Genomic DNA, 22542 nt, shown 5'->3' with positions numbered 1-22542 from the left:
CTTCCAGAGTTTTGTACAGAGGAGCGGGCACACGCAAAATTTCAATTTGCCAGAGGGTGCGCACTTGGAGGAGAGATTGAGGAAAGGGTTCGTAGCATTTTATGGTGCTTTTCAAGTGCCGGACGAGCTTCGACAGGAGTACAGAATCTTGTAACTCGGCAACTTCTTTTCAACACGTGGCACAATGAGGCAAGCCTTTCCACTCAGTTATGATTGCTACTTGAAGGAGCCTACAACCTGCGCAATACTAAGAAAGACCTGCATGACGGTCAAAAAGAGGATCAAGGTACCAAATCTAAGCCAGTTAGCCTGCATCGCTTGATATACAATACGCAAACCTACAGAAACGTCCAGAACTGCAGTGTGTCCCTGCGATCGCGAAATAGCACCCATAGACTCCAAGGTCTTGACGACTGAAGGTGTTTTTCGAGTCGAGCAATGCGCGGCCAGAGGGACGGGAAGCTCTCTGGCGTCCAATCACTCATTGAGTGTTTCATCATCAAGTTTTCTAGAACCGGGTCGAAATCGCTGTGGATTGGATTCGCTGCGTTATTGATCCTGCGTAGTGAAGTCGCCGGACCACGTGAGCGACAGGCGCGGATGCATCGCTTACGGTAGCGGTAGGCGCAGCACAACCGGCACCAGCACACTCTGCGGATCCCAATGAATGCTCCTAATTTCACATGTAATGGCTTCATGTACCATGAGTTGAATAGCATAGCATATGAATCTTCAATCTCTTGTTTGAGCTCCCACGATATGCCTACAGCGGGAGATGTGATGGAATCGAAAGCACATGGCAACGAGAACAGTTCCAGAACGTGGCGTCCGCCTACATTGGTAAGAAGTAGGTGGCGTGATACATTGGGTGTCCATTGAACATCCACTCCGCTGAGCACATTTAGAGTGAAAGCGTTGAGACGTTTCGCACTAATGGACAGTGACTCTTGAACACCAAGATCATCTAACATAGCATAGGACGACATTGCTAAACATAGTGTCAAAAAATTTCATTAGGTTGCAGTCCTAGCTTTTCAAAATGACGTACCATGTGGCAGAGCTTGCCCGGGTGTAGTTGCAAACAAATGCTGTAAAGAGTTTTGATTTTGAATATTCGAGGTGTTCAGCATCAGCGATACGAATTTTGTGGTTGCATCTCCCACCACGTCTACTCTTTGATCCCATTTCCCACCAGGTAGAAGACCACTATGTGCAATGAGGTCAGAAAGAGAATGACTGTAGGGTGCTGGAGTTGCAGATGACGTTACGGGTACGGTCCCTGTTGTTCCTGTTGTTCCTGTCGCCCCTGCCGTTGTTCCTGTCGTTGTCCCTGGTTTCATCATGAGTGCTGCATTGTGTGTTCGCGTCTCTTCTGCAAATATACAGTATGCTGCCACAACCTTACGACACTGGCGCTTGTTTTGAAAGGAGCTGAGCATTGTAGCCCATGTTCCAAGTATACACATGACCGCATCCTCAACAAGCTCCTTGCCATCTCCGACAGTAGTGTTCGCGAAAAACCCGCGGAAGCCTGTCAAGAAAAGCTCGTCTATGATCGACTGCACTGTAGCAGCCGTCATAGTACCATTTGCGGTGGTCTGGAAGTGCTTGACGATCTTAACGAACAGCTCGACATAGTCCTCTTCCCCCTTACTACCAGCATGCTGCTTCAAAATGTAGCTCAGATACGGTTCGGCTGTCTTGTCCTCTGGGTAATCGGTGAATCCTAGCGCATGGGCCAATTTAGTTAGATTGCTCGATGCTCTGTTAGTAGAGGGAGGCATGGTAAATCTTGATCGATGTAGCAGTAGGTAGAGTTCCAATTGTCCCCTTCTGCGCAGAAATGGGCGCATCAAGAGCTATTGCATGTGTGGGGGCCAAAGCTGCATGGCTCAGCCTCCTCATCAGCCTGAGCTGAAGCCTGCAGCTCGAGGATACCGCTGAGCCTATCGAGAGTGCCACTAAGATATGGTAGCTGAACGCGTCAGCTAGTGCCATCTTGCATAGGTTATCGTAGAAAATTAAGAGCTAGAAAAGCCGTAGGGAGTTATGAGTCTTCATCTCAGGTTGAAGGGTGGGCTCCCGCAGAACAGAAATAGGTGGACATCTCACGCAAACGAAAGGGCTAGTTTCATGGTATTCTGCCGCTTGTAGAGTTGGTCTGGTGGTGTTCGGCTATTTCAGTTCTATGAGAGGGGTCGGCGGATGTCGATTCAGATTGTTGGAAGTAGGCAGGCCATCTATGCTAAGACCTTTCTACATGACCTTCACATCTCTACCAAAAAAACCAAAAAAAACATACGACAGCGGGGATTCGCCAGTGGTCACCCACCTGACTACTAGTCCGCCGGTCGAAGGTTTATCATTTGGGGAACGAACGAGACCCAGAGCAGGACTTCGCCTATGGCCGTATGTGCCAGAAAAATAGGGATAGGTTTATAATATTCGTATATTGCCGGTGTTTGCGGACTTGATTCAGATTTCCAGCAGGGCTCACGTGATGTTATCGATAGTATGTGACTTGGCACTGCCGCATCGATTGAGGTGGGCATCTTCGCGCTCCCTTTCGCATGCCGTATGGAGATGCGTAGCAAAAGTTTCAAAAGGCTAGACTATGTACAAACGGTACTAATGAACGTTGTCGTATACAGCGCTATATATTTAAAGAGGTGAGCGTTGAGTCAAGTGTACTTATTGTTGCATTCTATTTAGCGATGATGCGATTCTGAGATGACCACTTGTGGCCCCGATGACCATGGTGTTTGTCGTGTAGGCATCTGGCATGAGCCACCCATCTAGTGAGGATCAGAATGCATGTTTTCAGGCGGAGGGTGAGTTACTATAGACAAGGAATGACCTCGAAAAGTAGATAGAAGGGCGCTTGCAGCATAAGCCACCCAACCGAACGAGAAAGCAACGGGTGTTACAATGCGCCCGGCTAGTTGGGCGACGGCTCTCTGCACAATATCGGGACCAAAAATCAAAAGGACGGAGAGAATATCACTCGAATTATGCCACTGGGCCTTTAGATAATCTGCCACAATGATGTCGCGGGTTTGAAGCCAGCTTAGAGAAGGCGGACCTGCCGTGAAGGAATGCCATACCGAAGACATCCCGATTGGATTGCGTGCTCTAGCGAGATAAGCTTTGCCTCGAACTGACAAAACTCGTACGGAAAGAGGCCGATTTGTATGGAAACGCACTGAGGCACGCTAACAGCCTGCTCATGGAAGGGCGATGTACGTACTTGTAGCGGCTTAGCTGGAAATTTACCCTAGCGACCATAGTAAGCGTCAGCGCAACGAGCTAGGGGTGCGGATACCCCGCACCATACTAGATAGTAACTATGTAATGTAACACTGCTACTTATCATCAAATTCATTTAGCCAATCGTCGGTTCAGTACACCATCCACGAGAAACCTTCATGGCTACAGTATAGCCAATTATTCATTTCTATTAAGCGATAATGCCGGTTCCAGCGGACAGTCCTGTCACGCTGGATTTAGGCGAAGGAAGCCCCTCCCCAGCCACTAGCTTTATAAACCTTAGATGATTACTAGTGTCCCCTCATACCTTCCAAGAGACCAGTTGCGACACGCATTCATTGAATCCAACCTTAGCAAAGAAAAGCTCAAAATGGCCGAATGGTTCGTTTTCTCCATGCTCAATTTGCATCACTGAATTAACGACTTATCATAGCAAGTGCTTGAACAATCTCGGCAAAGATTCTCGGAGATTACACGATAAGCTTATCCAGAATCCGACGATCGATGAAATACTTTTAGACTTGATGAATTCCTACAAAGTTGAGAGATGTAGTAATCGAGCGTGCAATGAAATGAAAAATCGCTTGAATAAAACAGCTCCACCATGCGAATTCAAGGGTGGAGGATTTCGGACATGGGCGTTGAAAGTCGTGTCATGTGTGTTGCATAAACCATGCAAACAGTGCGGGGGGATTAACCTGAACAACAAATTAGAGAATGCCTGGAGTAAATGCATCGATCTCATCCTAGAGACCGACGAAGCGTCAAACTGGAATAGCGATATCGATGTATTCGGTATTTACTGGTTGATCTATTGGATGGCCGAACTAAGGGATAAGCAACGAACTTCTCGGGGAGTGCCGTGGAGCGAAATGTCGCGGAGCCAAATGCCTCCTAAAACCATTCAAGCTGCCTACAAACAAAACGTACTTGGAGTGGAACAGATCAAAACAGCAATCCAAAGGGTTTCAACAATTGGCTTTTGCCAATACCGGCTATGGAGTCTGGCCACGGCTACTACTCACGGCATCGTCACCCTCCCTTTTATTATTGACGCGTTACCATCCTTCCTCAACCAAAAACACCAGGATTGCACCGCTCAGGCCTGTCTACTTGGTGGCGAAAACTCAACTGAAAAGCGGCAGCTCCATCGGCGTTGTAATGGTTCTTGTGATCCGATACTCTGCAAGGTAGAAGATGTAGGCGATCGGTGCCTTTGGATATTACCAGACAACCAGCGTGATTTATCAAATGATGGACAATCCCCCGGCAACCCCCTTCCCTTTATGGCCATTTCCCATGTGTGGCTCGACGGAACTGGTCGGGGTGAGCATTCGGGAAAGGTTAACACATGCTTGTATAGCCAATTTCAGGAATGGGCAATGGAGCAAAATTGCAAGGCCATCTGGTGGGACGCAGTCTGTCTTCCTCGCGGGGATAAGAAAAAAGAGGCCCTAAGATGGATGCACAAGAATTACTACGATGCGAAAATCGTACTTGTTCACGACCTAGAATTGTCAGCTTTTCCGTGGAGCGATGATGAAAAGCCTTGTCTTGCCCTCGCACTGTCCACATGGTTTACTCGCGGCTGGACGACGCTGGAGCTTGCATCGGCAAAGTCTGAAGAGACTATCAAGGTCGTTTTCCGCAACGCAACAGACAACAGGCCGGTTGTTAAGAGCCTGCGAGAAATCTTCGCCGGAAGCGAACGACTTGACGCCAAACCAGCCTATAAGGCTGTTTCCGATGTTATCAAACGAGTGATGGGTGACCCAGGGAAATCTCACGACCCGGTTTCCCAAATCTCGGCAATCTTGAACCCGCGGTATACATGCTGGCTCAAAGACCGGTCCTATATTGCTGCCCTTCTTGCAGATTTGGATTCCATAGAAGGCGAGAAAAACTCCGCAACTGAGCTTGATCCGACCTGGAACAAGAAGAAATTCACCCAGTTTATCATCAAAAAGGCGGGAAAGATTTCGCCATCATCGTTACTACATGGCAACGTTACAATGTCCTACTCGGGAAATTGGTCTTGGTGTCCGCTCTCCATCTTCGACATGCCTCAGGGGACATCGAAACATAACATGCTTACCGTTGATAAGAATAGGGGTACTGTGTCTGGTGACTGGGAGGCATGGGTATTTGACTCGGAAGAAATGAAAGCAACCCCAGTTGCGACTCACGATTCTGTGCGCTTCCGAGTAGTCGATGCCTTGACATCCGGGAAGAACCTTCTAGTTTTATATCCATGGCGTAAAAAGCGAGCTGATCGTATCAAGATCGGGGAAGGTATACGTTTTCTCCTAGTTGGCAGGTATCGTAAACGTAGGATGGGAGTTAGTGACTTCGGACCTACCGTCAACTACTCTAAGAAGACTGTTTACTGTGAATACATTGGTACTATAACTCTACAAGGTAATGACATGAAATTTGGCCATAGAGTTAGAGTTCAGCTGTAGCTAGCAATTCAGTGCTTCAAGGAAGGAAAGGCTTTATGCCTCGTGCTTCTTAATTTTTTCCTCCAGTACAGATGGGAGGGCTGGGCTATTCTTTGCGCTTCTAAACAGGGTCTAAACGTCCTTGACTCGAGAAACCTAGCCGTGGACTTGGTTGAGAGCATCGAGGCAGGAGCAGAATCGTGAAAAACTACATGTAAGCATAGGAAGACAGGGTGAGATTCTACTGGGTGGCGGCACGTGTACAAGCTGAGGCAAGAACAAAAGACGTTGCAGTCGTGTACTCAACACACATGCATTGTTTTCCATGCCCCATCTCCAGCCAAGGGCATGTCATTTTCCCTTTGCCTACTAACCATATATTCGCACTTCAAGAAAGGTGGGAACCCAAGTGTAGGGATTCGCATGAACCAAACGATGACGCGATCGCAAGTTTTGTAGTCTAAACCCAGTTCAGCGACCACATCTAATCTCGCCCAAAAACGAAACAACCCAGTCATGCAAACGTCGTCGTCCCCCAAAAGAGATATCAATTGAGTTTGGCGCGTCTCGCTAATGAAGTAAACATTTGCTTTGAAATCAACATAATTCACAGTGGTGATTTTTCTTTTCAAAAATAAGAGACTGGGAATTCCTAGGTTACCTTGTGCTGAATTGTGGGTTCCATTTCGCCCGGCAAGCCTCGGCGATCGCAAGTCAGGACAAAACCATTTGTGTGTGCATGGTGACGAACGACTGGAACGTCTTCTGCAACTAGAATATACGACATTATGGTATGTTTTTGGTTCTGCCAAGTTGTTGAGGCTTGGAGGGTGTGCTAACGGAAGAGTGATATTAGGTGCACGCCGACTCATCTACGTTTGCCGATGGCATGAGCAAAAAGGAGGTGTATGGACAGGTTCTTGAGCAAGCGAGGGCGTTGTTTGATGGTCAGAGGAATTGGGTACGTGTTTGCGAGGCGATGTTTATGAACGGCGAACCGAGTCGTAGTTTTTGTTAATCTTTGAATAACATGCTGACATGAAATCTAGGTCTGGTGAGTTACTGCGTTACGTTTTGTGGGATTAAACAAGCTGTTTCGATGGACAGAGAGAAAAAAGTCTAACGTGTTTCTTTCAACAGCAACTTCTCAAACGCAGCCTCCCTCCTCTGGCATGCTTACCACTCCCTGCCGGCTCCTTCGTCAGCCGTCAACTGGGCGGGCTTCTACTTCACAGACCCGTCAAAACCATCCCAGTTGCTGCTTGGTCCTTTCCAAGGACAGGTAGCATGTCAGGTCATTGCCTTTGGGCGCGGTGTCTGCGGGAAGGCGGCGAAAGAAACGACGACGCAGTTGGTAGATGATGTGGAAAAGTTCCCAGGACACATTGCGTGTGATGGGGCGAGCCGGAGTGAGATCGTTGTTCCGATTGTCAAGGATGGGAAGGTATGTGACTCTTTGTTTGTTTACTTGCTTTCATTTGGTACTCATAGCGGTGTTATGGCCGGGAATTGACAAGGTATATCGATGCTAAAACAGTAAAACAGGTGGTGGCAATTATCGATATTGATTGTGCGGAGCTCAATGGTTTTACGACAGAGGATCAGGAGGCGTTGGAGGAGCTGGCGCAACTACTTGCTGAGTCATGTGATTTCTAAGAGGAAGCGACGAACATGGGCGAAGAGTATGATTTTGGCGACACAAATGCCCCACTAGGAACGAGGAAAGAGCAAAAAAGGCCCATTGCGGGATTTGGAGTAAAAAAGAGAGGCATTGATGAGCATCATAAAGACAAAGACATTGTACGGGATTTGATCAACCTCGAAACAGGCGGAGGATTGTAATAAAGGCATCGACCTTTCGGACACAAGGAAACAATAGAATGTAGACAAAAGGATACCCGTTCGAATGAAAGTTACCCAAAAGGCATTCATGTTTAATTATGAAGATATGATGGCACTGGTGTCTGCTCCAACATGATCTCTCACCATCGCCATGTCGATAAAGAAACACGGCCTATACTGCTGTCTCAAGTCTACAATTAAGGCAAGATTTCGGCCTAAAATCGACAACAACACTGTCAAACTATGCATGCACGAGTTCTACAACAAACGCTGCAAAACTTGCCATGTTCCCGAGGCGATTGTGAGATTAGGCCTTGTAGATGCCGGATACCACTGCGAGGGATGCAGGTGTTTGAGGCTAGTTGAATATACCTCAGACGAGGTACCCGAATCGCGTATTGGCGAAGAAAGGGCAGCCGTCGTAAGTGGCTTTGATGAGATAATTCGATCATGATTGAGTACTGATGATAACGTAGCTGCTGAGAGACGAGCCAAAAGATGTATTGTCGTCCTCTTCTTCTTTGACCGTAGGAAATGTGGATGCATCAGAGCCGTATGACATGTCCATAATCGCAGCGTATGAAGACGACACCTGTAGCCTCCGGAGCACGGAAAGTAACGATGTGTTAGAAGAGGCTGTTCCAGCCACTGCTGTACACATGACAACGATGATGCCCACCGAAATCCATATCCGCTATTCCCTTGAGAGTCAAAAACGAAGACAAATAACAATTCTGTGACGCAAATCAGTGTATGATGACGAGTCCTTGAAGCTTGGCACGTCTCTCGGTCAGGAAAATTCAATCAAATTTGATCTGACATGAGAAGAAAAGGATGATATCCAGGCTCTGATTCATGGAGCCATAAAGGGGGATGCAGAGTACCAGACCAAGCTTCTAAGATTATATGGCGAAATTTCGGCATCAGATGCGCCATGTACCTTGCCCTGGAGTAGCTCACAGCGCAGTCTCATCCGCAAAGCGCGACTTATCATGGGCCTTGAAATCCAGAGGGCTGCTGGGCGGATAACAGTCGATGCCTTGGACAAGATATCGACGCAGTTGTTTTGTCATGACAATGAAGAGGCCGCCATGGGCATGGAGGAGTTTGCAGCTTATAGCCGTGGTTTGTCCGACCGAGGTGAGATGTCTGGGGGGCGTGCAAAGCAAATTATCATGCTTGCTTTTGACGGAGAGTCGGATTTGGTTTGACGGATCGACGGTGAAGTGGTGAAGAGACAGGTATAGACGTACGACTGCAATGTCCTCAAGTCCACATGGAGTAAGCGCGGACAAGAAGGAGTTTAGTGCGTGTCGCAGCGGACTCCACCCAGGGCGCCGGCGTACATGCATGGAGCCTAGATCTCGCTGATCGTAGCCCGATAGCCATCATGCTGGAACGGATGATGTCTTTATTCGGCCGGCTGGCGTCGTGGCAGCCACAGGAGAATGACAAGTCACAAGACGAGTATTTTGGCCGAAGAGCTCGCCGACTTCATCACACAGCAGGCGGGCGGGGTCTGACTGCATTCGAGAAGGTTGGCACGTGGCCAGGGAACGGGAGCATGGGAGGGGAGGGTGGGTGTGTTTAGTAGACGGATTTATATGCGTCCGCGGTATTACATACTTAGTCGATAGGTCGAGGTAGGCCCGGCGCGCACTGCTTACTACATACGTACGTACATGATACTGAGCTGCGCAAGACGACCATTCCTGCTGCCCACACTGCCCCAACTGCAACCTTGGAACCTGCCCACCTGCTGTTGTTATCTTCCCTGGCATCGAGCGTCAAGCGTCCAGCCTTCCCCTCTCCGCCAATTGCGACTTGCACTCGCCGCTTCGCACACTTGCACACCCCGCCGTGGCCCCCCGACGTCATCACACCTAGGCCCCATCTTCCTCCCAACACCGCCACCCCCCTTGCGTTTGTCCAGAGACATCTTTTTGCTCAAAACTTATTGCTGCTCCTCAAGCCTCGCTTATCTCAGCTCCTAACACCCCCCCGCCCACCCCCTTCTCCACCTGCACCCATCCTCGTCGCCGCCACCCGGTCAACAAGCGCCGTCGCAATCACTCAAGCTGGCTGGCAACAGGCGCCGGAGCGCCCAGGGCGGCTTGCTCTCGAAGATGTTCGGGAATGCAAAAGACGACGAAGGTGCCGCCATCGATGCCCCTGCAAACAACGACGCGCCTAGGCCCGCGGCTGCCTCGACGGCCGACAACGCCGCCTCTGGCACACACGGCGCAAGCAATGGTGCCACTGCTGATCGCAAGGGCAGCGACTCTGCTGCTCCACCAGAGCGGAAACGACGGAGCAGTGGCGTGTCGCGTGCCCGCGATATGTTCTCGAGCGCGAAGCAGTCATTGCACATTGGCGGCTCCTCCCCCACCTCGACCTCGTCTGCCAACACCGCCCACATGTCGGAGAAGCCGGCTGCCCAAACTCCAATGCAGAAGCTGGGCAAGTCGGACGCTGCTCTCAGCGTGCCCCAGGGCTCGCTCAACAACTCTGCCGGCGAGTCCGCACCAGGCCCCCGTTCCACGTTCCGCGTCGGTGTCACCGAGGACAAGAACAAGAAGTGCAGACGGACTATGGAGGATACACACGCATACCTATACAACTTCCTCAGCACTCCGGCCCCCTCGTATGGCCTGGACAAGCCCCGCGCTGTCTCGGATGCGAGCTCGGTCCAGTCTGATCTATCGCAGGCCGTGGTTGAGAGCGATAATGGCTACTTTGCCATCTTTGATGGCCACGCCGGTACTTTTGCTGCCGACTGGTGTGGGAAGAAGCTTCACCTGATCCTGGAAGAGACGATTCGAAAGAATCCCAACACGCCGATACCCGAACTTCTTGACCAGACCTTTACCGTAGTCGACCAGCAGCTTGAGAAGCTTCCTTTGAAGAACAGTGGTTGCACTGCTGTGATTGCAGTTTTGCGATGGGAGGATCGAGTGCCCAACGCACAATCGTCCACCGGTTCTGTCCTCTTTGCACCCGCGGCAGTGTCAGCTGTCAAGCAAGCTGGTGAGGGCGGCGAGGCCAAAGACGGTGCCGACGCCGTTACCTCTGAGCCTGCAGCCGAACAGGTAGAAGCAAAACTACGAAGTGAGGCTACTCGGCAGCGCGTATTGTATACGGCGAACGTGGGCGACGCGCGCATTGTTCTTTGCAGGAATGGCCGAGCCCTTCGCCTTTCATATGACCACAAGGGTAGTGACGAGAACGAAGGACGTCGCGTTGCTAGCGCTGGTGGTTTGATCCTCAACAACCGCGTCAACGGCGTCCTCGCTGTCACGCGTGCACTGGGCGATGCATACATGAAGGACCTAGTCACTGGACATCCCTACACCACGGAGACAGTTATCCAGGCCGACCAAGATGAATTCCTTATCCTCGCCTGCGACGGTGTAAGTCATGTTCATGTGAATAATTTATATTCGCTAACAGGTACAGCTCTGGGACGTCTGTTCCGACCAAGAAGCCGTCGATCTTATACGTCAAATCCATGACCCTCAAGAAGCCTCAAAGAAGCTCGTCGATTACGCTCTTGCCCGCTTCTCCACCGACAACCTGTCGTGTATGGTTGTGCGGTTCGACAACAAAGCCCTCCGCCAGCGCAAGAACGAGGCCACGACAAGTTTAGACCAGGAGCAGGCAGCTATGAAGGGCGGCATCACTGAAGCAGACTCAATTGTAGCGCAGGCAAGGAAGTCGATTGGCGAGCCAGAGACATCGGTCGAGCATGCGGCAAAAGAGATTATCATGGAGGAAACCGAGGCTGAGCCTGGTCCTGAGCTGAGTCTCGAAGCCGCCAAAGCCGCGAGGAAAAACGACGTATAGTTAGGATGAGAAAGGGTCCACTGCATGTAATTCATAGTTCAAGGGGTGGGGGAGGCGTCTCATATGCGAGTGGAGAGGCGCATATCAATGATGAGGAAGTGATGTATAGTTTGTAGGCATGCTTGTGCATGTTATGCGCTTGATCTGTATGCATTTCCTAGAATGTGCGCCACATCTGGACTGGGTGCTTTAGATTTGTAATCCAGCAAAAAGTCGAGACAGCGTATTTAGGTTCTGAAACCCGTGCCGTGGCACTCGTAGACGTTGGTTTGCCCCGCATGTTTGCGCATAGACTTTGGAGGAGCACGATACGCTAGTGACGATCGTGCATCGTGGGGCGTCTACCTCCGCCATCTTCCACGGCATTTCAAAAGTCTCGGGCTTTATAAGCGTAGTGCCCACTGTATCCTTCCCCCCGAACCAAACATCACTGGGGTTACACGCCCCATGCGGCTCCGAGGAGCATCGCAATAAACCATGTCTGGCCACGACGCGGCGGACTCAGCGACCAACGCCCTCGGCAGCGATGCGCGACCGGCTTTTGTGACACCGCGAGATTTACTCCAGCAATCCCGCGCCCCCTTGCCCTCTAAAGAGCAACCGCGTCAGCTTTCGGCTATCGATCGTGAGCAGCTGGACGGTCTGGTATGGCAACGCTTGTGTGGTGAAGAGTCATGGGGACAGGCTGACACGAGGCCAGAGAACCATTCGAGCTTTTCTCAAGGCGAGGACGAGCTATGACGTGCTCCCTATCAGCTACCGCCTCATCGTGTTCGATACTGCCCTGTTGGTAAAGAAGAGTCTGAATATCCTGAACCAGAATGGTGAGCTTGTTAGACATCGCATACAAGACATATCAGCTGAGAGCCCTCCATAGGCATCGTCTCAGCGCCGCTGTGGGACTCCAAGTCATCTACTTTTGCCGGCCTTCTCACAACATCCGACTACATCAACGTCATCCAGTACTACTGGCAGAACCCAGATGCGCTGGCTCGAGTAGATCAGTTCCGCCTGAACAGCTTGCGAGGTAAGGAAGCTCGGTCCACGTACACCAGGCGTGTACTGACGCAAGACAGACATCGAAAAGGCACTCGGCGTCAAGCCCATAGAAACCATTTCTATTCACCCCGACCGTCCCGTATACGAAGCATGTCGTAAGATGCTCGAGTCGCGCGCCCGGCGTATACCAATCGTCGACAGCGATGACGAGACACATAGGACCATGGTCGTTAGTGTCATTACACAATACCGCATATTGAAATTTATCGCGGTGAACGTCAAGGAGACGCAGAAGCTACGCAAGCCGCTCAGGGAGCTGAACGTTGGCACGTATACCGATCTCGCAACCGCATCCATGGATACCCCTGTCATGGACGTCATACACATGCTTGTCAAGAAAAGCATATCGAGCGTTCCTATCTTGGACAAACAAGGTAAGGAGTTGAAGTGGTTCCAGGAAGATATAGCTGACAATGGTAGGAACTGTGCTCAATGTGTTTGAAGCCGTCGATGTGATAGCGCTCATCAAGGGCGGTGTATACGACGACCTGAACCTAACGGTCGGCGATGCTTTGTTGAAGCGTTCAGATGTAAGTAGCTTGCTAGACTTGCTCGAAAGAAGTGGTATGCTAATATTTGCAGGATTTCCCTGGCATATTCACCTGCTCGCTGAACGACAACATGTCAACAATCTACGACACAATCCGCAGGTCACGCGTGCACCGCTTCGTGGTCATTGACGAGAACAGCAAACTCAAGGGCGTCGTCACGTTGAGCGACGTGCTCGAACACACTCTGCTTGAAGGCATGGAAGACGAGTAGAGCAACGCCGTCCATGGCCAGCTGTCAGGTTTACATTGGACGTCACTGGCACTCGATGAGCAAAGGATGCGACGATGCGACGACTAGATTGCCCGCTGGTGGGGCGACGATACTACCGAGTACGCAGCTGGAGCACAAGAACTAAACAAGGATTACTGCGGCTCGTCTTGGGAAATGAAGCGAAGATACCAATAGACGAAGAAAGAAATGCGCTGATTAGGACAAAGTGTTATGACTTTCTTGTATGGCGCAACGGGATGAGGAAGCCAGTGAATTGAATTTGTTTTGTGTCTTTGTAAATTCATCCTTTGCTAAAATCCCCATCTTCTTCTTCTTCTTCTTCTTCTTCTTCTTCTTCTTCTTCTTCTTCTTCTTTTTTCAATACTCTATCCAACACCAACAAAACCTACATGTGAATAACTTGCCCCAGTCCACTTACTTACTCGTCCCACCTAATCCCAACACCTCACTCACCCTCCTCGCAACCCCCTCCCCACTCCAATACGCCCCCGTCACCGTACCCAACGCCACAAACGGCGCACAATGCTCCCCCGCAACCCACACCCCGCGCTCCGGCATCCCGCGCCTCAACACCTCAACATCCTCATCTCCCGCCTGCAATCCAATCTGGAAATTGCAATACGAGCCCCATCCCGCTAGTTCGTCGTTTGCCCACGCCGTCGCTAGCACGGCTTTCGGCTTACACTCTTCATCATCTTTTTTGTAGTTTGGTAGTAACGAGTAATACGGGGCGAAAAAGTCGATGAGGATATCTTTGTGTTTTTCCTCGGGAATCGAGGCGAGGAGGTTGGCTATGTGTTTGCTTGTTGGACCGTGGGTGTAGAAGAGGAGGGTTGGATGAGCGGTGTCTGAGGGGAGGGCGGCGAGGTTGACGGCTTCTTGGTTCCAGGATGAGGGGTTTGTGGTGGGGGTGTAGGTTGGGTTGAGCCAGTGGGTGAAGCCGGGGTAGTGGGTGGGGTTTATGGGGGAGTCTGAGGAGGGGATTGGGCTGGGGGATGAAGTGGTGGTGGTGGTGGTGGTGGGAGAGGAAGTGTTCCAGAAGGCGGTGGGGAAGGTGATGTAGACTTTGTCTAGATGGCCATATCCGAGGTTTTGGATTGCGAGGTTGAAGCGGGGTGGTAAGGGGGGAGTGAAGGCTGTTTTGTTTCTTTTTAGCCAGCCGAGGGGGGTGGTTATGACTACTTGGTCGAAGGTTAGGCTTTTTTTGTCTTCGAGCTCGAGTGTGACTGCTGTCTCGCCGTTGGTTTCTTGGGAGAGAATCGATTTGACTTTGTGCTCGAAGAGCATGGTCGCGCCTTTGAGTGCAGGTTCGGCAATCTTGTCTAGGACTTTGGCGTATGTCGATGCTACAAAGAGGTTTTCGCCGTCGATGCATTCTTCTAGCCAGAAGAACTTGAGACTTTGCGTTTGGATTGGCGAGCCGACAAATGCACCCCACATCTCGGCCATCTCGAGTATATCTCTTTGCTTCTTCTTTGATTTTTCATCGTTGCCTGGGAACATTTTTACCACCTGCTCCTGGAAGTAATCGTACAAACTCATTTCGGCTGGTATTGTTGCAGACTCTTGATTCGAAAACTTCATTGCTTGCTCGATGATTCCCCAGACATGCTCACTATTTTCTGCTGCTTCTTTGTCGGGCATGTGTTTTCCTAAACTGTCAAAAACCGACTGTCGACCATCCCAGTTCATAGCCACAGTTTTTGTTTCCTTGGCAAGATCAAGAATGGGATTGTCGTCTGTTCCATGTATCCAATTTGGGCCGCTTTTCAACTTGTTAGTACGTACTTTCTCGTTCAAAGCGAGTTATCAAGAGTGTATAAGACCTACAGATCGACCAAGTGACCTAGCGCATTGCTTTGACATAACTGTAGACTGTTCAACACACAAACTCTCCCAAAAGATTTCAAAAACTACTCACCCGTCCACCAACTCTATTTCTTCCCTCGAGTATAGTCACTTTGACACCTTGCTTCAACAAGATATCCGCACATCTCAACCCAGCAACACCAGCGCCGACAATGCCAATATGTGGAATCTTTCCCGCCGCTTTCCGAATCATGTTTGGTTCATCCATGTAGCTTTGTAAATGTGGGGAGCTAGATAAATCCCTCGATATACGTGTCTCACCCTCGGGTGTTGTCCTATCATGTGTTCTGTCAGCATGCCTGACTGCGTTCTCATTGCCGATATTGCCCATGTTGACGTTGTGTGCTGTATCAAGGTAAAAAGGCAAGAGAGACAGAGAGAGAGACTAATTCGAGAGTACTCCTTGAAGATTGGATTGGGGTTGGAAAAAGGTACAGTGCAGTTCTTGGCTGATCACTACACTAGGCGCATGGCCGTTGGCTTACTCGGAAAATGCAGGGCTCGGAAGGGAAGGTGGGGTTGGACCACAACGATAGACAGCCGCGTGATAGAAGCCCAGTCCAGTCCAGTCCAGTCCGTGCTATCAATACAGCGCCAATGTGGTGTGCCCAAGTGGCAAGTGAGGCGTGTGATGAGGCGGAGTGTTGAATGTAGTCATGCTGGTCATATTGCCGGCGGCCCGCTAGCTTTAGTTGGTGGCACGAGGCTAGACAATGGCATTGATTGGACCATACACGCAAGGAAGCTCAGTTTAGCTTAATCCATTAGATTGCTATCTAAAGAAAGGTCATTGCAAGAATCGTCGTCGTAAGTATGGCTGTTATTGCCGTGGTATCAAATCTCGTCCTTCATCAAACAGATGCTACTTTTACCAGCACCTCACAGTGTAGAGCAGCGGAAGCATCTAAGCCTATTTGTCCTTGGAGCCAATGTGAAGCTTGTTCTTCATCTTCTCCTTCAAGTGCGACATCTTGCCGCCCTTCTCCTCGTGGCTATCAGACGACAACTTGCGACCAGTGTCCGTCTCTGCCACGCCTGCCATACCGTCAGCGCCTTTCAGAATATGCACGGCCTTTTGTGTTAACGTACTCTTGGACTCCTTTGGAGAAGCAGCGTTTTGTTTGGCAACGTCCTCTTCGTACTTGCTGCTATCCGAAATCACGCCCGTGTTTGTCCATGCCGGAGTATCACGCTTCTCGGCTTCCTTCTCTGCTTCGGTTTTGTTGAGGCCAGCATCGGTTTCTGGACGCTGAGGCTCGGAGCCAGAGTAAAGACCGGACGAAGCCGTCACTGAGTCGGGGGCTGAAGTCTTGATAGCGGCATCAGAAGAGGTGGTGGCAGAGGTGTTCGCCTCAAGGCCGGGAGTCGCAGGAGTGACATTGCTGGGCGCTGTAGGGCCAGCTCCCGGAGCACCTGAGCGGCTGATGTCATCTAGTGGGGTGTCCTTCCAAACCTTGTCCGTGACGCCAGTGGTCTCTGTTGCGCTTGATGTGGGATTGTTGCTCAATACAGCAGTGTCAGGAGCAAGGGAGGTAATGGGCATGCCGACGTTGGAAGTGTCGTTCTTGCTAGCAGAGTCGACGGTAGGGGCAGAAGTGGTTGTCTCAGCCTGGATTTGGTGAACGGGGTCCAACTTCAAGAAAGCATCCGAACTAGACGTCTTCTCTGCCGCGGTCTCAGTCGCCTTGGCTTTGGGAAGTCAGCACCGCATAAAACGACAGATATGGAGTCTCATAAAGTCGTGGACTCACTATCGTTGCCCTGGTCAAACGGCTCGCTAACAGTGCCATTGCCCAATGCTCCAGATACAGGCTCCTTTCCGGCCGTCTCGTTGTTAGATGAATCGACATAGTCGGTCTTGTCGGCTGTAGCTAGAGGGGTTGCTAAAAGGCAGGTTCAGCACGTGACATACGGTAAGAAGGGAGACTCGTGCAGCTCACCAGCATTGCCCTTGTCGTAGGGGTCAGTTGCAGTTCCAGCGCCTTTCTCGCCCGAGATTGGCTCCTTGCCAGCAGTTTCGTTGTTGTGCGTCTGATCGCCGTAGATGAGCTTGGAAGCTGCTGTAGTAGCAGTAGTAGCAAGGTTGGTGATGGTCTCCATTGTAGCTGCAGCTAGTGCTAGTTGAATTTTTTAAGAGCAAGGTTGTGTATGCGGGAGGTAAAAGCAAAGAGTCTGGAGGGTTTGTTGTGAAATGGACGAGGCCGTGCTTTGTGTATTATCAGGGCGGGCGGGCAGTGACGTAGGTGACGGCGTTTGTCCCAGTTCCAACATTGACCACGACTGCCCGTGTGTCGCACGAGCACGCGAACCGCCATTGATCAATCTATCGTGGGCGCCTAGCTGTGGCTCCGTCGAGGTGTGTACCTGTACCTTGGTTTTGGCCACTAGCCATCAATACGTCGATGCATTCATGGTGACGCGGCTGGGCTTGCGTCATAGGGCGAGGTAGATAGTGAGTAGTACTACCACCATTGCAAACACGTCAAACAGGGCCCTGCATGTTGCTAGGTAACGCCATACGAGTCCTTCATGGCATTGCTACTTCACTGCTTTTGTTTTATTAAGGAGTATGTAAGATGTTGACATCGCGATTCAGAGACCCAATGAACTTGCCTGGTTAGATGAAGCAGAGCACGGCGGGCTGGGGGCTATGGACGGTCCAGTAGCCTTGCTGTGCCTTCAGCCGCGCCCGACTTGCCACGCGCATGTATACGCATATGCATGCACGCCTTGCAGCAAATCCTACAAGGCAAAAGTGCACCCTTAGGAACGGGAATGTTCGCAGTTGGCATACCATTGAGCCTCAAAAACCCTTCAATCTGGCGCCCCTCCCGTTCGCAGTACCACCCAGCCCACCATGGCTCGTTTTGCAACACGTTCTATCCTTGCACATCTGTTCGAGCCCTGGCTGCCATTCCCATCCAAGGCTGAGAGTTTCCTCCATTTTACTATCACTCCTTGCCATGGGTGCTGAGTTTGCGCTGTTGCTGCTCTTGGTCGGGCGAGCAAAATCTACAATGACTACCGTACCCAAGGTATTATTGTCGCTCGGCCCATATGACCGCCCCGACTTGATCATAAATACCAGACGTTGCTCGTCAAGCACACCCGTCACGCTCCTCGTGTATGACGCACCACTCGAGGGAATTGCTGGATTAAGTATGTTGTGCAGGTGTTGCGAGCAAGGACAACGCGATGCTCGAGGCGGCCACATGCGAATAGGTGATTGTCGATAGTGCGTTTGATTATCCACAAAATTTGGTTTCGTGCTATAAACAGCCGCAGCCTTTCCCTTGCGGTTGACTGTCGCATTATCGTCGAGACCTGTTTCGCGCCGTGATCCTATTCGCAGCCTCAGACATGGCGGCTTCGAGGCATCATTGCAGCATTCTTGATCTTCGACTAGATCCATAAACGTAGTACATGCATAGCTGTAAGCTCTAAATTTTGTTCTGGCGAGCATAAAGGAGCGCGGCGCAGGGTCAGTGCCGCAAAATTCTGGATGTTGACTCCAGCTGAAGAGATCCGGCGTAGGCTTCCATTGAGGTCTGTTGGATGAGTCTATGACCGGAAGATATATATCGTCTTCGGGTAGTAGTAGTTCATCTGAAATGTCCATTGTGTCATTTTCGCTTCCAAACTCCAGACGGGTCACGTAAAATGTACGTGATTGTCGCGAGGACGCTTCTGCCCATTCTCTCCTCGACTCAACAATCACCATTTCGTTTGTACTCTCATCGCTCTGTAGTGTAAGATCGGTCCAAGAGTCGTGAATAGGCCCTTGTTTATGCTGGCGACGATACAGCCGTTCGTCCCTCTCGACACTGGCCGGCAACGGCGAATGGAGTGGGAAGCGAGCAACATGGTAGAAAGAGGTATAGTCAATCTCTTCAACCTCAAAGGTGGTTTGATTGGAGACTGCGTAGAAGTGACCATTGTGTATCTCGAACGCGACTGTAGAGCCAATGTCCGATCCATGGAAGTTGTCCAGCACTAACCGCTTTGCGCCATCCTGTATTTTAATGCTATTGTTCAAACGTACGCCGCCAATTTCCCATTTATGGTGGCCATCGCTACCTCTCCCTGTATGCGTACCATAGTAGAGGAAATCGGCGGTGTGTCTAACGAAAAGTTTAGAGCTTGAAGGAAGCCGTACCATTTGGACCAGTCTTTTATCATCAGGACAATTGCGCGCCATATTGAGAGCAATTATATAACCACCATCGGATTCACCCTCTTTCTTGAGGTGAACAGCAAGGATTCTGTCAGCATAGTTGAGTAGGTCCACGTCAAAATTCCCAGGCACTGGAAAAGGCGGCCCTAGAATCGGTCCAGCAAATACAGTGAGATCGATATGAATATCATGCGACTGTGAGCGTAGATCCGAGAGATGTACAGTCTTGCTTTCAAGTACGCATAGGATTCCCTGTCCATAAACAAATGCGTTTCCATTGCCCCAAGTACGTGCTGAGAATGGGTATGCAGTAGACAAAGCATTCCTTCTGTCATAGATTGCTCTCACGGCTTGCTTGTAAGTAATTTTTTCTGTCCGTGCTAGTTTTGCTTCTTCCGTATAAGGAAAGTCCACCTGTCGGCAGCGTCAGCTTTGATCGTAAGCACTGACGTTTCCCACTGCAGTGCTTACTTCGATTATGCTTCTGCAAACTGTCCTTTCGTCCATCAAGGCACTCAGCTGCTGGCATGTCTGACTGAGATGAACAATGTCTTCAAGACTCAGGTTAGCAGCCACGCAGAATAGAATGTCAAAAGGGAGTTGGTCCAAGGTGGGATGCATAGACCGCGCGAGAAATGTGTAGTAAAAAGCGACCAAGAGAAGCCAGTAATTGGAATAGAGATTTTTTATATAATGGGCCAAACGTAGAGCTCAATTTCGTGAGATTTTGTACTGGAGAGAAATGTATAAACCGATAGGTCGTTTTAGTTGAGTAGCGAGCAGCTGGTCAATTCTTTACACCAGAGGAGCCGCACACGCACCATTTCATGTCTGAAGGAGCAGAGCCGCAAAAAAGGAAGATGCCGTCGCACAAGGCCGTACCCAGTAGTACAGAAGAAGGCATCCAATCAGTGGTACAAGCCCCACTTTAGTTAGGTCGACCAGGCTGACCATGTTTGGCCAGTCAACAGACGACTGAGTATTAAAATGAGGCTCTGTGCAATGAAGACCAGAACCAAGTTCAGATCACATACCGGTCAGGCTCAGCGAGGCGCCGTATGTCAGGTGTTTTCTCGTCTGTTCGTACATCGCACAACAGATCCAAATTGCTCGTGAGGCACAGGCTCAGAGCCGCATGCCTCTAGCATACACCAGGCTAGCTGCTTTGGGCCAAGTTTCTTGTTGCTGTAGCATGCTTCAACCCCCGCACTTATGTACAACACAAGCAACCATGATTCTTGTCAAACGTACGCGGTACTACCAACATCGGTATCACCCTCTCTACTTATAATTTTCATTAATGTGTTACTTCTGGCCAGCTGCGTCTTGAGTCCGGAAGTATGGGCACGTTACGACCTGTTCAGCCTTGTCCCGCCGACTTCGGCTCATTAGATGGTAGTCTTCAGCCTGATCCCACTATCAGGATCTCGTATGCACATGATACATCTGATGCGAGAAACGGCCGTGAAAATCGCTAAGGTCGTGCAGCAGTAGCGTCTCTTGGCCAACCTTTCAATGATTCTAATACGTCGCGGACAAGGCGCATTGCAGCCGCTGCAGCTAAAACAGCAGCGTAACAGCTATATCCAGTGTCACGGGATAGCAGGGCAACGGCTGCTACTCCGATGAGTCGATTTACTGAAACAGTCAACTCGAGCTCACGTCTTTAGCGTTGGCGGATCTACGTATAGATGCCAAATACCAGAAGCAAGAAAGGTAATGCAGAGTCAAAAGAGGCACCAGATCGGACATGACGAAGTGTGTATATAAAATGCTAACATGACCGTTCGGAAAAACGACGGCAATATAGGTGGCAGACCTACGGGTGTAGTTGGTAACGCACTCATTCTCAGCAATATGTTACTAAGCATCAATTTGAATGCGCTATTCGATCATAACATTCAGCCTCATGACGGGCTGTGGGTTGCAGTCACTTACGAAGTGCTAGTCTTGGAGAGATGATTCTTCGTCAGGCTGAACATAGCCGTTCCAATAATGGATGCTACGTTCCCACTCGATACAGCGCTATGCATCTTGCGAGCGTTGATCTTGGCCTTTGGCTTAATGCCAATGATGTGTGTTGCATCTAACAACCTGGAGCCAACTGTATCAACTGGTTTTTAGAAGTGTATACTGAGTGAACATAACCTTTTCTTAGGGAACCTAAGAAATGGTACCAGATTCGAGCAACCACACGTAACGAGACCGATAAATCTTCAAGAGACGTGTCTACTGGAAAGTGCTAGTTGGATAGCGACCAACTAAGAGGTGGAAAATCATGCTGACAACGGAAAAGCAGTGCTTGAGCTGCCATGTGTGCAGAGGATACGGACAAAAAGGCTGACAAGTCATTTCAAGAACACCCAACACTATCGCGTTGCAGCATATTCACATGCACTGCACCTCAAGTTGCTAGACATTTTACGCACACAAAACGAAACAACGAGTACCTACCATCAGCATCAGAGCTTAGAATCAGAGCCCAGCGTGCTTTTTCTTACCATTTCGCTCGCTTCTCTCTTAGTGCCCATGGCAAACTTCCAATCTGATTCTCTTATCAACCCTAGAGCTCTAGGTTGGTGACTGGGACCGGTGCCTTTTAAGCTCACATACAAGTGTATTATGCAAGATTAAGTCCCGTAGTCCTTCTATATGTTTACTTCTGGTCCATTTGCTCAGTCTTCTCATCATCACCTACCAATCCTTATGTAAAGCCATCCTTCCTTGAAGGGACCTGAACCGCGGTAAGTCTTGATTTTTTTTCATTATAGCTGAGAGATACCCTTTCCTTGTCAGGGCTAACACTTGGTGGCTGCATACAGCCGTAGGAAACTGCAGTTTTATCGCCCTTTGTAGGAAGAAGCCAGCCGCTCAAGGCGCAATGTCTTGCAAAATATCGTTTGGTCCCATGATCAACGGCTTATTTTTCGTTTGGGGCGGTGGCTTCCTCACAAAAACTTCGGTCGTAAGTCTCCTGTTGTAGCTAAGATGCGCATTTCTCTTATCGAACTTTACCCATAGTGGCTGCACACAGCCACCACAAGTAGTAGCTTACAGACACATACAATGATCAACTGGTTTAATTCTAATGCCTTGGCCAGTCTGTATCCCATGTTTGAGGACCTCAGAATCTGTTTGCCACCACATGCGGTCAGCTGCAAGGCTGAGGTTCAGCCCTCAGGCTGCAGCTCAGCCTGATCCTCACTACTAAGTACCGACCGAAGCCAAAACTTTCTAGCAAGTTTTTTATGGTCTATCCACTTG

General features: G+C 50.0%; 10 protein-coding genes across 10 annotated transcripts; 5 read left to right on the top strand and 5 right to left on the bottom strand.

The window, feature by feature from the left end:
• Positions 1 to 216: 216 nt before the first annotated feature.
• On the bottom strand, positions 217 to 1784 carry COCCADRAFT_3269 (uncharacterized protein; the record flags this gene model as incomplete). Its single annotated transcript, XM_007711921.1, has 3 exons — positions 217 to 295; positions 343 to 988; positions 1049 to 1784. The coding sequence occupies 3 exons, from the start codon at positions 1782 to 1784 to the stop codon at positions 217 to 219; spliced, it is 1461 nt and encodes a 486-aa protein (XP_007710111.1).
• A 1077-nt stretch (positions 1785 to 2861) lies between these two features.
• COCCADRAFT_47334 (uncharacterized protein) lies at positions 2862 to 3059 on the bottom strand (the record flags this gene model as incomplete). The annotated part of the gene is made up of 1 exon (XM_007711973.1): positions 2862 to 3059. A coding segment is annotated over one exon (198 nt), but the record flags the coding sequence as incomplete, so codon positions are not given.
• Positions 3060 to 3637: 578 nt separating this feature from the next.
• On the top strand, positions 3638 to 5729 carry COCCADRAFT_24538 (uncharacterized protein; the record flags this gene model as incomplete). Its single annotated transcript, XM_007711930.1, has 2 exons — positions 3638 to 3648; positions 3701 to 5729. 2 exons carry the CDS (start codon positions 3638 to 3640, stop codon positions 5727 to 5729), a joined length of 2040 nt encoding a protein of 679 aa, XP_007710120.1.
• A 767-nt stretch (positions 5730 to 6496) lies between these two features.
• Positions 6497 to 7364, top strand: COCCADRAFT_24537 (uncharacterized protein; the record flags this gene model as incomplete). Its single annotated transcript, XM_007711929.1, has 5 exons — positions 6497 to 6499; positions 6565 to 6669; positions 6758 to 6762; positions 6849 to 7152; positions 7254 to 7364. 5 exons carry the CDS (start codon positions 6497 to 6499, stop codon positions 7362 to 7364), a joined length of 528 nt encoding a protein of 175 aa, XP_007710119.1.
• Positions 7365 to 7701: 337 nt separating this feature from the next.
• Positions 7702 to 8761, top strand: COCCADRAFT_34967 (uncharacterized protein; the record flags this gene model as incomplete). The annotated part of the gene is made up of 3 exons (XM_007711943.1): positions 7702 to 7971; positions 8027 to 8258; positions 8379 to 8761. 3 exons carry the CDS (start codon positions 7702 to 7704, stop codon positions 8759 to 8761), a joined length of 885 nt encoding a protein of 294 aa, XP_007710133.1.
• A 915-nt stretch (positions 8762 to 9676) lies between these two features.
• Positions 9677 to 11393, top strand: COCCADRAFT_3267 (uncharacterized protein; the record flags this gene model as incomplete). Its single annotated transcript, XM_007711920.1, has 2 exons — positions 9677 to 10960; positions 11007 to 11393. 2 exons carry the CDS (start codon positions 9677 to 9679, stop codon positions 11391 to 11393), a joined length of 1671 nt encoding a protein of 556 aa, XP_007710110.1.
• Positions 11394 to 11870: 477 nt separating this feature from the next.
• On the top strand, positions 11871 to 13214 carry COCCADRAFT_34965 (uncharacterized protein; the record flags this gene model as incomplete). Its single annotated transcript, XM_007711942.1, has 6 exons — positions 11871 to 12038; positions 12094 to 12217; positions 12271 to 12420; positions 12470 to 12826; positions 12873 to 12982; positions 13035 to 13214. The coding sequence occupies 6 exons, from the start codon at positions 11871 to 11873 to the stop codon at positions 13212 to 13214; spliced, it is 1089 nt and encodes a 362-aa protein (XP_007710132.1).
• Positions 13215 to 13649: 435 nt separating this feature from the next.
• On the bottom strand, positions 13650 to 15435 carry COCCADRAFT_34964 (uncharacterized protein; the record flags this gene model as incomplete). The annotated part of the gene is made up of 3 exons (XM_007711941.1): positions 13650 to 15000; positions 15066 to 15103; positions 15157 to 15435. The coding sequence occupies 3 exons, from the start codon at positions 15433 to 15435 to the stop codon at positions 13650 to 13652; spliced, it is 1668 nt and encodes a 555-aa protein (XP_007710131.1).
• A 579-nt stretch (positions 15436 to 16014) lies between these two features.
• On the bottom strand, positions 16015 to 17204 carry COCCADRAFT_90540 (uncharacterized protein; the record flags this gene model as incomplete). Its single annotated transcript, XM_007711972.1, has 4 exons — positions 16015 to 16128; positions 16174 to 16793; positions 16856 to 16987; positions 17045 to 17204. The coding sequence occupies 4 exons, from the start codon at positions 17202 to 17204 to the stop codon at positions 16015 to 16017; spliced, it is 1026 nt and encodes a 341-aa protein (XP_007710162.1).
• A 703-nt stretch (positions 17205 to 17907) lies between these two features.
• COCCADRAFT_90432 (uncharacterized protein) lies at positions 17908 to 19899 on the bottom strand (the record flags this gene model as incomplete). Its single annotated transcript, XM_007711971.1, has 2 exons — positions 17908 to 19692; positions 19750 to 19899. The coding sequence occupies 2 exons, from the start codon at positions 19897 to 19899 to the stop codon at positions 17908 to 17910; spliced, it is 1935 nt and encodes a 644-aa protein (XP_007710161.1).
• Positions 19900 to 22542: the final 2643 nt, after the last annotated feature.

This window comes from Bipolaris zeicola, assembly GCF_000523435.1.
Source record: "Bipolaris zeicola 26-R-13 unplaced genomic scaffold scaffold_36, whole genome shotgun sequence".
NCBI classification, from domain to species: Eukaryota; Fungi; Ascomycota; class Dothideomycetes; order Pleosporales; family Pleosporaceae; genus Bipolaris; species Bipolaris zeicola.
The sequence above is the reverse complement of the archived record's forward strand: the minus strand, read 5'-3'. Positions and strand labels throughout refer to the sequence as shown.